This window comes from Triturus cristatus, chromosome 2_1, assembly GCF_964204655.1.
Source record: "Triturus cristatus chromosome 2_1, aTriCri1.1, whole genome shotgun sequence".
Lineage (NCBI taxonomy): Eukaryota > Metazoa > Chordata > Amphibia > Caudata > Salamandridae > Triturus > Triturus cristatus.
Window position 1 is genome coordinate 170,906,020 of NC_140581.1, and position 15,419 is coordinate 170,921,438.

General features: G+C 41.9%; 1 protein-coding gene across 1 annotated transcript in view; it reads right to left on the bottom strand.

Moving 5' to 3' along the window:
• Positions 1-4,792: 4,792 nt before the first annotated feature.
• Positions 4,793-15,419, bottom strand: part of EPG5 (ectopic P-granules 5 autophagy tethering factor) — a 595,944-nt gene continuing 585,317 nt past the window's right edge. The window contains exons 43-44 of the mRNA XM_085629140.1: positions 14,976-15,090; positions 4,793-11,098 (exon numbers count right to left, since the gene is read on the bottom strand). Of these exons, the coding sequence (XP_085485266.1) occupies positions 10,916-11,098; positions 14,976-15,090 (298 nt within the window). The 3' untranslated portion in view covers positions 4,793-10,915. The remainder of the gene's footprint in view (positions 11,099-14,975; positions 15,091-15,419) is intronic.

The following is a 15,419-nucleotide window of genomic DNA, read 5'->3' on the forward strand; positions in this document are numbered from 1 at the left end:
CCCCGGACTGTGCTCCGTACGTGGTCGTCCTTATAGGGGTCCCTAAGCTGACAAATGACAGACATGAATCGTACGGGGAACTTAAGAATAAGACGGTTGAACACCCATAGACCCTTGCCTAGAACCATCCAAAGCAAAATTTTGTTTGTCAGAAGGGTGGGGTGGGTGGGTTGGAAACCAACAAATGTGGACGGGGACTGTGTAATTATTAATTTTGAGGATCATATGGCAGTTGACTATGTATGTAGTAGGCACCATACAAGCCCTGATACAACTATCAAAACATTGAGGCTAGATCACTTTTCCCAAACGGCCTATGTACACCGCGCCATCAACCATAGGCCTTATGACCTATGGCCTCAGCAAGAGGGTTCCTGGCATTATGTAGACAGAAGTAGGGGTGGACAGGTTAGGGGTGAGGAGCTGGGCTTTACAGTAAACAATAGATATAATTTGCTGGATCAAGTAGACTGACTTCATATGTCTCCCAGCCCCCTAATGGTCCATCCAATTGGTGCTAATAAAAGGGAGGAAGGTTTGAAGTTTACCAGGATGGATTATTTGGGGGTGGTGAATATCGTAATCGACCTTCCACCCTCCACTGAAGCAAGAATGTTCCCTGAGGGAAAACCTTATGCAACCATAGGGGAGCCAGGGGATGGCCCACTTCCTCCTGTGATTGATAACCTTATACCCTTGCCGCAACATCAGATTGCCCGCCCACACTCAGACCAGCATTCAGCCGGTCCTGGAGTGCGTGGTCTTGCCAGGCTTGGTCAGGAGGGAATTTTGGGAAATAGGCAGATATTGACGAAAGGGACCCTCAAAATTTTATCCTGGAATATAGCGGGTCTCGCATCCAACTTAGACATCCCGGATTGGTGCACATTCGTGGATTTACTCGGGATCTGCATATTCCAGGAAACGTGGGCGGTAGACCCCACTCATAGAATGGGCTATGTAACCTTTGCGGAACCTGCAGTAAAAGGCCGAGAGGTAGACCATCAGGGGGGCTGTGCATATGGGTGGGTGGCCATCTTGGATTCACGCTGAAAAGGCTAGAAACAAATAGTCCTGATCTGACATGTATCCTGATGTCAAACAAGGAAACACCAAAATTGGCACTCATTAACATATACTCACGGCCAGTGCGATTGGGGGGAACTTCTAACACCTTAGACAAACTGACCACCCTACTGCACTCGCTTGGGGGTGACGTTGCCTTGTTGATCGGAGGAGCCCTTCAACTGTCAAAACATTACAAGGGGTCCCTCCGATCACAACTGAATAAGACGAAACCTGGTCAGTTCCGCCCCCCAACGCCTACCCTGTGGGAAATTGGACAGCTCTTGCCCTCTAGTTGACTTCCCACACTTACACGCTTTCCATTAGAGCTTGTAATGGCCGATTCCAGAGTGACACTCCAGCTCAGTTAACTTATAGTGGCATGGGGCATGCATCTGTAATAGACTATTTTATGGTCAGCTTGGTCCTGTGGCCTCAAATTATAGACTTTAGTGTCCCTCCTTGCATTGAAAGTGATCATAATCCCCTGATAATTGAGATGGACTTTCAACTGACCAGTGAGGATAGTGCAATGACGATTACCCCAAGTAGTGACTTGAGAATAGTGCAAGGTGGGAGAAGAATCCGATGGGCAGCTGCGAAATTGTACACTGAAAATATGGCGAAAATGTATCGAGATGTAATCCCCCTGCTTGAAAGGGTAAACTCCAGCATTATTAATTCCTTGGATAATGATATGGGTGACCTTACAGGCATCCATAGGGAAATGGTTTAAATATTGAAGGACATCTTTTATAAGACAGGTCTCACCAAGCCTAAACCTTGTGGTGATGGGAATCCATGGTTTAATAGGTGCTGTAGGGACGCGAAAAAGGCACTATTGCTGGCCCTAAGGCACGGTAACAAACTTTGTGTTAAGGAGGCCAGGCAGGTATACAAGAAGATGCTAAGTAACGCAAAATCAGAATGGGAAGCAGATCGTTGGTCTGCTATTACATCCGCACTTGCGGCAAAGGACCTAAGGTCATTTTGGAATCTTGTCCATACTGGAAAACCACAGGGCAGGACTACAATTGACCCAAACATCTCTGATGAAGCATGGTCTTCTTATTTTAAAGATCTTTATTCTCTCCCCTCTACATATATAAGTGAGCCCCGACCGAGCCTATTGGCCCTGAACCCCACGTGGTCAATACAACCAACCACGTTGGTTGAAGTTCAATCGGCCATTTCAAGTATCCAATCGAATAAAGCACCGGGATTGGATAGGATCCCAGGTGATCTATATAGAGAAGAACCGACAGTTTGGGCCCCATACCTTTTAGTACTATTTAATGCGATATTGCAGGGGTTACCACTTCCAAGTACTTGGTTGGGGCGGAGATAATTCCCATTTACAAGAAGGGCTCTCCGCTCCAACCTTCTAATTATAGGCCTATTAGCCTTATCGATGTGACCCAAAAAATATATGCCAGGCTCCTTCTACAACGTTTACAGGCTAGGACTAACGACAATAACATTTTGACTCCGCTCCAGGCGGGATTTAGGGCTAAAACAGCAACAATTGACCAATTATTCCGGCTGCAGGTCCTTCACTGGAAGCATGTGGTCTTGGATGGGGGTAGGCTATATCTTACATTTGTGGACCTAAAGTCCGCATTTGACATGGTGGATCGGAACCAGTTATGGACCATTTTATTATCAATAGGTGTTCCGCCATATTTATGTCATCAATTTAAGATCTTACACGAAGGCACTTTTTCCAGAGTCCGTTTCGGCAAGCAAGGCCAGTTAACTGAACCATTTCCGACTGAGACAGGCGTTAGACAGGGTTGTGTGCTTGCCCCATCCCTGTTTTCCCTCTTTCTCAACTGGCTTATTGAAGATCTTCTTGCCATAAACGACATTGACTCCCCCAAACTGGCCGCCCAAAGATTTCCCACATTAATGTTCGCGGACGACACTCTGTTGCTTTCAAAGTTTAATGCTAGTACCACCAACTGCCCCCATTCTATGATGGAAGGCAGACCCCTCGAAAGGGTCAAATTTTTTGATTACCTGGGTTTAACCTTGAACGATAAAATGGGGTGGGGTCCTCAATTGGTCAACTCAGGCTGCTGGGGGTATCTTAAAAGTGCAGAAGAATTGTACCCACAAAATAATAAGCGCCCCCCTTGAAATTTTTAGAGTTCAAGCCAGGGCATCATCCCTTTATGGGGCTGAACTCTGGGGACATATATCAGCAAGTGACCTATCCGTAACAGAAAATAATTTCTTAAGGCAACTTCTGGATTTGCCAAGAAGTACTCCCTTGAGCCCGCTCAGATTGGACTTGAACATTCGCCCAATCGCAGACGCTATTGCTGCTCGGCCCCTACTTTATTGGAGGCAGCTGTGGAGCACTCCTGAGCTGGTGAATTATAAGGAGGAACTTAAAGTGGTCATGGCTTTACTAGGATCTGGTAGAATCGCTTGGCTATCATTTGTAAGACGATCACTCACATTGATTGGGCTCGAGGACCTCTGGTTAAGCCCTGAGGTCTCTTGCCCAGCCATTTAAAAAAAAAACATGACATGTGTTGTAAAAGATTTTAATTCAAGGAATCTCTTCCGCTCAGCAAAAATTTCAAGTTTAGCTGACATCTTCTTGGATGTTAAATCCTTTTATAGTTTTGAGCCGGAGATTGATGCAATACAACCCACTTTGGCGAAGAAGCTCTACCTGCAATTTAGATATGACACTTTGCCTCTTTATTCCAATATTGATAGGTGGATAGGGGGCCCGGCACGTCCTTGCCCAGGTTGCCGAACTGAGGAAGAAACTCCCGTACATGTTATCCTTTTCTGCCCAGCATATGTTAACATCAGGAGGAAATGGATAATTCAGTTGTGTAAAAATCTGGGTGTAAAGCAATACTTGTTTTTTTTTAGGATCTTAAAAACTGACACCAATGCAGTGATTGTGTCTGCAGTAGCCAAATATTTGTTTTCAATGTGGTTAATTCGAAGGAACTTGACAATTAATATTGCTACACATCTGCACTAACTCTATTGGACAAGGAGAGAACAGATAGTATTTTATCAGTATAATAACCATTGTTTTTATCAATTTTAGGGCTCTAGACACTATTTAAATTTTACAGTCTTAAAGGATATGTTTAACAACATAGTTATACAATTGTGATATACGCATGAGTTGTATTGATTGATTAACATATTGTATAGAATTGCTTTTTTATGTGCTTTTATGGCAAATCAAACCGCAATAAAGCTTAACGAAGAAGAAGAAAGGTGAGGAATTGACAGATAGTGGTTTCCACCATAATCATGAGTACCAGTATAGCTCTCAAAAGATAGATTCCAGTGGCCTGCTAATCACATATTCTATCAGTACCCTGCTGGTAGTGCTGCAAAGACGGCCATCAAAAGAATAGCAACTCTGATTCCAGTTTCAGTATTGGATCACAGCTGATTACTGCAAGCAGGTCTGTAACAGGCAGGTGATTCTGAGTAGGCTGCCAAGCAGCTGTTACACGATCACAATCACTCTACATTCAACTTGCAAGGGGCTGTACCTGGGCTTTGAGATACAGGTGCTGACAAACACTAGGCCAAACTTCATTTTAACAATTATTTACTACGAATTATAATCTTAAAACCTCAGTGGTCACTGGGTAATTTGTTAAACTGGCCCTTTGTAGCACCCTTTTCACCACTGTTTTTACAAAAAATTATTATTTAAATAAGAATGGAAACAAACAAGTGCTTACTAGCAGCATTTTTCACATTTTATTTTACATGGCCCATAGAGGCCTAATAAAGTTAAACTTACATTTCAAATCTGTAAAAAGAAAACATCTTGAACATAATTTGATTAAACATTTACACCCCAAATGCAGACATACTATTGTAAAACATCAGTTTATAATACTATTGATTGGCCTTATCAAATATGGCACTATTAAAAAACATTGTTAACCCAACAGGCATCAATAAATTTTTTATCATGGCAAGCCAGTGCATCAAATCATGTTTTTAGCATACAATATGAAGGGATGTGACTATTTTTTAAGCAGTACGTTTGCTGTTCTTGGGTTGAAAATTTACATTTACAATTGAGAAAAACGAGCGAAAAACATATCACTTAAAAATACAAAAATAAATTGGCGAAGTGATGCGGATTCTGGTGCACAAAGACCAAAATGTCTTTATGCCTGAAAGGAGCACAAGGCACTGTGTATGCTGTCTGCAGATGGGACGGGTCAGAGTAGTCGACTAGCAGGGCCCAGAGGTTTTGCTACTAGAAGGCAGCGAGAAAGCCTTTGATACAACCGATTGGCCTTTTGTGTTACAGATGTTCCAGAAAACAAATATCGGCGCTAGGTTTCTGGCCTTTGTTGTGGCCTAGTATGATGCCCTGAAGGCGCAAGTGAGAGTTAATGAGATGCTTTCCACCCCCTTCCCCAATGAACACAGGACCCTCCAGGGTTGCCCTCATTCCAACTCTCATATTTGTCTTGGTTATAGAAACCCTGGTAGAATGGATCAGGAGAGAAACACAGATACCGGGATTCTACTCGCCAAATGGGTTGGAAGACAGGGTGTCTTTAGACGAAGCAATATACTCAGTTTTTTCAGCACACATAGAGCTCGCTACTGCAGCTGATGAAATGTTGTCTGTGTATAGCAAAGCCTCATGGCTATCCGTAATCAGAAGTAAACATATGTTCACCTGACTGGCACTCCACCGCATTGTCCTTTGGGGGCCCATTTCCAAATAGTTGACAACCCTTTCCAATACTTGGGCGTATTTATTGCCAGAGATCAGCAAAGTTACTGGGAACTGAATTTAGCACTTGTGTCGACGCGTTTCTAAAAAGATTTAAAAAGATGGGCCTCATTGCTCATTTCTTTAATGGGCAAGTGGAACTTGACAAAATGGTCACGTTACTTCGCTTCCCTTCTATGTTACAGAACTATCAGTACATCCTTTTGCCCACCCTGATTCCGGATTTACAATCGGTGGTCTTCAACCTTCTGTCGGTGTGCAAACTTCTTACAGTATCTCACGTGAAATGAACCTTTCTACATTTCCAGGTGGGTTTGCCATCCCTGATCTTAGACCCTACTACTGAGGGGCGCAGATGGCCCCAATTAGGGATTGGTTGTTTGGTGACAAGTATGACTGCTTGGCAGGTAGAGTTTGATACCCTTGAAGAATTAGAGACTCCACATCTGTTGTATGGGGGACCTCTCCCCGCACTCGCTCCCATGGATCATGGGACTCCCCCTTCTATGGTAGTGAGCTGTCCAAAAGGACATTAAATGGCTAGACACATTCATTAACCCGACCCTCCTGTGCACCGGAACTAGGCTGAAACAAGTGGGGCAACTGCTTGGGTTCAAGCCATGGGACCTTCTTGATATCTCTTAAATGGGGGACTTTTGGGTTCATGATCATATTAAAATCTTTGAGCATTTGGCAATGAGTTCAAGTTGCAAAAGACCCAGGCTTTTTTTAGATACCTACAGCACTGTCGTGCCCTTGCTTCATATCAAGAGGACCATGGGTGGTGCCAGAATACAGTCCTTTTGAACCGAAGTTAATAATTGAACAATTGGGCCGCAAAGACCTATCAAGGTTGTACAGATCCATCCTCCTTAACACCCTGGACACAATGATGGGAGTAAGGGCGGCTTGGGAGTGGGATATGGGGGAACTGGGTGATGACGATTGGCATGAGACCAAGATGGCTGCCCGCATATGGGCCAACCCCTTCAATCTGAGATTGATTCAGTTAAACTATTTACAGAGGATTTACTATAGCCTGGACAAACGTTGAAGGATAGGTAGGGCTAAAAGCCCAACCTGCATACGCTTCTGCAACTCTGCGAGTACCTTAAGCGGGGGTTTTACACACTCCCATTGAACCAGAGCCAAAGGTGGTCCAGTTGGGCGTAATGGAAGGTTGGGCAGACTTGAGGGTGCAGAGGTCCCCCATGGTGGGCATCAGATTTCCTGTGCTAAGAGTGACACTGCATATTTTTGGTGAAGAGATACGCCTCCTTTCTTTAGGGTCTAGAGTAGAGGGATGGACTTATATGCAACTGCAGAAAAAGTGATTTCTAAGTTGAGAGGGAGTGCGAACAAACTTCAAAAGGCTTGGGGCTCGAGGCAATCGAAGCATACTGATTCTTCAAATGTATTTCATTTTAGTGTTTTTGCCATTCTGTATAAGCATGTCTATGGTTCTCTGGTTCCCCTGCCACTCCTGATTACTCATTCATTGTAAAATGTTGTGTTATTTTATGAACAAAACAATAACAAATCTGCAAAAAAAATACAAGTTACTGTTTTTTTAAATCCAGTAGTACAACTTTTGGCGCACTTAACAAATGTATACTGCATATATACCATTGCAAACTTACGAAACAGAAGAGAACCAGCAACTGCTGTGTATGTTTTCACAGGAGAGGTTTCATTGACATAGTTTTGGTACATTCTCCACGTGTTTATCACAAAATTAAACAAATGTGTTTATCAATGTTCGAGTCCAGGCAAAAAGTGAACGTCACGGTCCAAAGTTGCTCAGTATGATTTAGATCGAATTGCGTATTGTGCAAGTAAGCACTAGAATACTGATGCAATAAATGTCAGGACTTCTGTGACACATGGCACGGTCTGGGACATGTCATGACACTTCAAACTAAAAGCAGGATTTTTTGAAAGTCTATTACCTTAAAATAGAAGAAAAAGGTAGGGACATATTCTGGAAAATAAATATGAGAGCAAAATGTCCACGATTTTTTATCCTGGGAATCAGAAAAGGAAAATATCCATGCCATCTATAGTTCATGTGGGTGCGCACGTAGTTTTATTAGTTGAGTGGTGTTAGTATGATGTTATACCTGCTTCCACCTTTGATGCCCTTTTGCCAACCTTGGACTGGATCCAACCATGCTACGGGCTGCTTTATAATCATCAGTGTGCCATCTTTCAAATCAGGTTACACCTGCAAGTATCCCGCTCTATTCTATTTAAAGCCAGTTTAAGTAAGGCTATTCCACAATGATTGCCATTTAAATGATTTAAAACCAAATCAAATGAAACATTGCTGTAGCAGTGTTCAGGTTTCGGGTCTTTTCCATTGTGTACATAACTTCATAGGGCGCCGGTGCACTTGAGAGGCATGTACGTTTACAAGAATGCTCTCTGGAGGCCTTGACAAAAACTTTTGCGGAGCCCCTCCCTTAATTGTAATCCAGGGACCACCTCATAATTTTAAAAAAAAACGTTTTCCTGCAAAAATACAGCTACAATCGCCAGATAGTGGCGTGGCCGCGATAGCTGATCAATGAAGGGACTGATAACTCCTCATTTCAGATTATTTAACTATATTTTTAGAACAGGAGTGTGTGGTCCAAGAAAGGTCAAAGAGCCCTGTCTGCCTTCCCTTGTGACAGCCCTGCAAGCGTGTCTCAAGCTCATGCCTGGATGCTACTGTTCCTAAGTGGACTCTAGTCGAGAACTAGAGAGTAAACTCATTCCTGGATGCTACTGTTCCTAAGTGGACTCTAGTCGAGCACTAGAGAGTAAACTCATTCCTGGATGCTACTGTCCCAAAATGGAGTCTAGTCAAGAACTAGAGCGTAAAGAGTTACATTGGAGACAGAGCCAAATAAAGAAGTTAAGATTGGCATGGGCATAACCAGGATTATATTTGTGGACACCTCCCACGCTTTGTTAACATACAGTCCACCATGCATGCTGGCACAAGTCACAGCCGGACAGCACTGAAGTCCTTTTTATGCAGTACCTGATATCCTATCCCAACCCTGGACTGTAAGGAGTGTTTGCAACAGCACACAGGAAACACGTCATTCGTAATGTAGAAGCAACAAGAATGCATCCATCAATGTGGCACTGAGCTTCAGGCACTTGTGGTTCCTTCACTCGGCTACGCTGAACAGTTTATAGAAACATGGTCTGAAACCCATTAATATAGTTGGTGCCTAAAACTGCTGCCATGTTGTCATTGCTAGTTTGCAATCCATGGAATTTACAGTCATTTACGCTTGTAATCTTTAGGAAAACTACAAATGTACTATTTCCACTGGTTGTATGAGCCCCCCTCAAAGGCGTTCACAATTTACACCTGTGTTTAAAATAATACAGCCACATCACCACAGCACTCACCGTCTCAGGAACACCACCCACTCTAATGCTGACCCTACATCAGTCGAGCTGAAACATTTAAGGGCACAAACACCCCCATATGTCCAGAGACTGGGCTTGAGAGATACCAGCTTATTAAAGGGCCCCAGAACGCCAATACTCATTTGGATGACTGGGTCACACTCTGTGCACCCTAAAAATTCAGATCAGCATATTTGGCTTATGGGGGAAAATCATAAAAAACTGCTGTTCATTCACAAAAGTTAAATATAAAACACCACCCTCTTAAATGCCTCATGTACAGAACTCTCAAAAACCTCAAAACTCTCGATTTCACTCTTCATTGATTCAGGGGTCTTCAAAGTTCAAGGGCTACGCCATAATTCAGTAGAAACATAGCGGCCACAACAAGCATAGAATAAATCCGCAAGCCACATTATTGCAAGGCATGATGGTTAACCTAGAGCTTCTCGCCTGAAGAAGGAAGTCTTCTGGGATTCAGAAACACCAGCTTCATGGATTACCAAGAAGCAGAACAACAGAACCAGAGGATGGCTGAAAGTCATCGCTCTAGAAACTGCCATGGCAACAAATTCTCAATACTTTATCATGTGAGCGATTAATTAAAAATCTAAGGGAGCACAGAAACATCCCCAGAACAAGAAAGAAAAGCATCCGTGGTGCTCGCTGGTGGCACGAACAAGCAAGGTATAACCCCCAAGGCATCAGCACTGCATCCTCAACACGTCAGCCACAGTAACTGTTAAGGACATGATCTGGAGATGGAACAAGTGAAATACTCCCTAAAATAAAGATTTGAAACTAATCAAAATCCCCAAAAGTTTGTTTGGAAACACAGAGAGGGTGGCATACGCACTTGCTTCAGGTTGGTCGAGGATGCTTGTCTTAAAAGGGTCACAATCCGCAGGGAAGTCAAGGTTGGAATGTGAAAAATAAATTAAATAAATTAAACAAGAAACAGTCTTTGGGAGAGAAAGAGCAAAGGAGCATTAATGTAGCCTTGGATTGTTAACATAAATAAATGATGTCCAAAAGCGCATTACAAATTCTGATTGCTGGACTTGGGTGTCTCTTGGTGCCAAATGCCTTTTTACATTTTGAGCATAAAGGATCAAAAGAAATGTACAAATGCGAAAAAGTACACATTTTTGGTTCAAGCATGCCTTCATAGCACGTTCAGAATACGGCGGGTTTGCTTTTTGTGCCAAGGTGTGTACTGCTCAGCTGTGTGCCAAGTGACATGCCTTTGTTGATCACCATCAAAGACCTCAAATATTAAGATATGATGCCTGGGCTCTAGCCTGGGACAGTCTTCTACATGAAATCCGCACCTTCCCATAACAGTTAAGCAAAAGGCACACAATGAGTGAGAGAAAAACCCTATATTGTTGTGTTCACATTTTCCAGAGTACGTAGTCACTTAGAAGATCATTTTCTGAGCCAAGTCGCCTGATGCACCAGTAGCCTTGGAAGCCTTAGGTAATATTGTGCTGTATTGAAGGGTTCCAACTTCCGTACCCATGAGCAGAATTTTCTGTGACTATTCAAAGATTGACCAAGACTGGACTTTTCCATTCTTTGCCACAAAGCATTTGCTGTGGTCTTCGGCACATTACAACAATGACGCCATAAGCAAATTCCAGGTCACATATAAGAATATGTAGGGCTCCATAGAGATTGCTGCAGTTGTCGCTATCGTATTATGTTTAGATAATGCACTTCTGGGTACAAGGCATTGATGAGAAGAGCAAGCAGCTTGTTTCCATCCCCAAGACAATGGCCCGGGTACTTGATGAACTGGGAGGCCTGTGCGAGCGGCTCCTGGTACTCTGCATACTGCTTGCTGGATGCCATGGCTTCCAAAGCTGTCAGCGCCTGTCGAGAGAAGAAGGAATGGATCACTCTTTCCAATGACACATGCAATTTAGTTGTTTTCTTCATTATAGATCTTGAAACCTTGTTATAACACCAATACAACCTGCCAAATGATTGCAATACATTTGAGAACACGGTAACGTATGTAAAGTTTAAAAGATCTATGAATGACCAAAATAAATGCACATGTTATAGGATTCTCTGGAAATGTAGGAGAACTGCTTATCTACAGGCTGGTACAGTGGTGTATCCATAGATGGAGGCAGAAGGTATGAGCAGCACATTCTACTCGAGCTCTGGTCAATCTGATGACCAGTGCAGCAGAGACGATCGAAAGGTAGTCTCTCAGGCTACGTAGAGAAGGTACCTATGATCGGGGCAAGACGAATGTTGCTTTGCAAGCAGCCAATAGAGCACATGGATGAACTGACTTGCCTTGCATGAGAAAGAATGAATGATCCAGATGGAAGCCCGAACAGCTAAGATCTATGACAGAGCCATCACTCTTAACATGCTGCTATAGTCTCAGCCAAATACAAAGGGCTATAGACATGTCCTACTTCGCCTCTTCATTCTAAGTCATCTACCTGTTTTGCATTCTTGGAACAGGATTTGGGGGGCACCTTGGGGCTCCACTACCGTCTTCTTACAAGGAGACACATAAGGAATCTACTCAAATGGCATGAGTGTGGATGTCTCTAGAGACTGTGAGAGACAGTGTTGTAGCGGAGTTCTAGTAGCACTCTTGACAGGAAATGCCTCAAAAGGCCACTTTGATACATGTTTGGTTCACCTTTTAGTTGAGCAGGCTTAGTACAAAGCTTACTTGAAGATGGTGCGAAAGTATGAAGTCACTGATAGTTTCAAAGGTAATACTGCCAAGAGAATAAATAATGTAACACTTTAAGCGAGGATGTAAAAAATAACTGAACTGGTTACCCCTAAAACGAAAAAAATAAATGGAAAAAAGCTGCAGCAGCTCCCTTCATATCACTAAAACTCTGCCAAGTGCGCACTGTAAGAAACTGGATAATTGGTTGAGTAGGGTGTAAACCTTTCTCAGGCAACACCTACAATCCTTGGCATGGTGAACCACAACAGTCACTAAATTAACCTGTGCTTTACCCTCTGGTAGGTTGGCACAAAAGCCGTCAAGCTTGACTTAGAGGTACTGTGTTAAGTATTTATACAGCACACAAACAGTAATAAAGTGAAAACACAAACAATGCCATCAGTAGTACCGGAGATAATAAATTTAAAAGTTTTACGTAGTATAGCACTTAAATGTACAAAGCGTCACATCAGAGGTTGCCTCATCTTTTCAGAATGTAAAGTTACTCAAAAGCATAGACTTACAGGTCTCCACTACCTGAAAAAAGAGGTGGAGCCAAATTTACAAGTGTAAGTTATTACTGCCAAAACCAAACAGTAGTTAAATCCAGCATCAGACAGGGTCAACCACTGATGCTGCAACACCCTCTTATAGAAAATAATGGAGACAGGGACTTAAAATAAAACACCGAAGGAAGAAATGTTATATTAAATAAAAATATGTAAATACTTTAAAATACAAATAGTTAAAATGAAATGTTAAAAAACAAAAAAACAAACATATTTATTATTTAAACATAAAATATCTTCACTTTTTCAAATTACATTTTTTTTAAATTTTTATTAACATATAATTAATCTCATTTAAAATATTCCTATATATTATGTTTAAAAACAAATTGTAATTTATGTGGTTATTTTGTTTTACATTTAAACATCAGAAAAATAATTGATTAAATATGTTTTAACTAATTAAATATTTAATTCAAAAGAAAATTAAATGTGCTGTAGGACAGTTAACTCTTTCCATAGCGGAGTGAGCCAAATTATAGAAAGGGCATACAGTTCCTGTTTGTGCCATGGTGCACCTTTAAAGAAGTGTTGCTGGGGGCAAAGAGGGACCACATCAAAAAACCTGTTCTCCTTCACCCCATACTGATTGTGATTGCTCGATCATCTACAACACATTCCTAGAAGAATATTTGGGGGAGAAGGAGGGGGGGGTGGAATCACTATTCACAAGCTGTCATTTTGTGGACACAAAGATAGCTGTATAGTTAGTTGTAAAGCCCTAGATAGACCCACCTTTCACACATAAAATCATGCAAGACTATTCCTTCTGAGAAACTTCAGGCGCTTTAGAGCGGGTGATCCTTTTGACCACATTTGATTAAAAGGATGGGCTTATAGCATCACCTCACCGAGCAGTAGACAATTTCTACCATTTAGAAAATTAATATGATGATTTCTAGAAGGCTGCTCGTCATCTAATATCAGGGCATGAGAAATGCTTCAATATTGTGATTGAAACATGTATGCTTGAGTATGAGCTTCAAAAGCCACACAATTCTGGTTGAGACAACTTTGGTAGACATTTTTAAATGTAACAGATGTTGTCACTATGCAGTTTGACAACTATTGGTTGGCCTATATTATGTTCAAGTTTTCATTTATTGCAGCTACATGTTCATATTACTGGCAAGATGCTTGAATAAAAAGGGTAGTGTCTCTTTCAAAACCTCTTTAAATACCCTTATTAAGGTCTAGAATCTCTTTCAGAAATGTACACTTCATCTATCTCCTGAGATCAACCACAAAGAAATATGAGGAAGTTAATGATGTTTACAAGCAGCAGATGTAAAAATACAAAAGTGTAAAAGACAATTAACAAAATAAATAAAGCCATCTGGGGGAGCGAGTTCAAAGGCAGCTCTGCTGTGGATGTAGGAATTATGGGCATGTGGCTAATAACAATGATTGTCTGTTGAGGAAGAGTGAATGCTGACAAATTGGGCATACAGGGCATTTTCTCAAAATGTGCTACAGAAGGTTTTTGAAGCTCAAAATAGATGTGTAAACCATGAGGAGGTACGTGTTAATGAGGAACAAGCAACAGTTATGGTGGTGAACGATGCCTCACTTCTAGTGGCGGAATTGCAATTGGAGGGCGATGAAGAAGAAGAGGGTCCTCCATCTTAATGTAAACTGGAAATAACTTTGGGTGCAGGCAATGGTTGATTCGAGCTCTCCATACCCCATTGTGTTGCCAGAGGAGCATACTAATGCTTCAACCAGTTGAATCATACCACATTTGAACAGTTTGCTTTTGGTGCTAATGAAAGAGCCGGTACTAAGTACAATGGACAGCCGGAAGAAGAAGGAAGGATGACATGGTGGAACTGGGAGTGCTAGGGTGCCTGTAACCTTCGCCCCATGTCACAAGACACCAGTTCAGTTACAGACAAGGGCTTTGATTAAACAACACATTGTGCTTACACTCAACAGGGAGGAATGTAGCGCCTGACTTTTGAATGCAAAGGGCTGCTAAATTGGTGATCTACCAACGTAGAGCGATCAGGCAATCCAATGCATATGTTCCAGAAAACATCATGATGATCTCAAGAAGAAAATAAGGGTGGTGTGTGCTGGGATATAGGCTCCCTTAGAGCAGGGAGGGAGCAAAGCCACACTACAAATATATCCTAACACATTAATAAGTAAGACAATTCAAACTAAACGAGAGTTGCTTTAAGAGCTGCACACGTGTAAAACATATTGTACATAGGACAAGCTATGACTTCCCCCCAGCACATGTTCGTTTTATCTTTCCTCCCACGCAGGTGGTACTGGGCTATGAAACTCTTATCAATATATTATTTATGGCAATTCCAGTTTCTGGAAATGAATGTGGTGCAGTAATTGGTTGATCACTCAATAGTTTTTATTCTTCGATAATTATTTACACATAGTTCTATTAGTTTTCTTTTTAAACATTCTTCTGCTAACTCTGTAAATTGTTTCATAAATTAATTTAAATGCAACATACCTGCTGAGCTTTCATGGACATTTGCAATGAAGAACTTGCCTTGAGACGAACTTGGTTCTCTCCTGGTACTTGGACCAAAAGGTATGCGGACATGCTGCGTGCGACCACTCGAAACCTTGCAGTTAACAAAATATGTGTAACAAAGAGTCAATGTTATGCAACAAAGATAAATCATTTATTAATGCATAGGCTACATTAAGGAATCCTTACACCAGGACATCCTAAGCAGTGATAGAAACGATTTACTAGAAATATTCTGGCTGGTAAGACAGCACAGTGGTCTAACTAGGAGATCTGGTGCATTTCAAAGGGCACTTCAGATACAAGTGGGTCCACTGAGCCTCCTATGTTTACAAAGTGTAATATGAGGATCACACATTTATGGAATAACACCACTTAAAACACTACGAGGCGAAAGCAGTAAATAAAATCACATTTCTACTA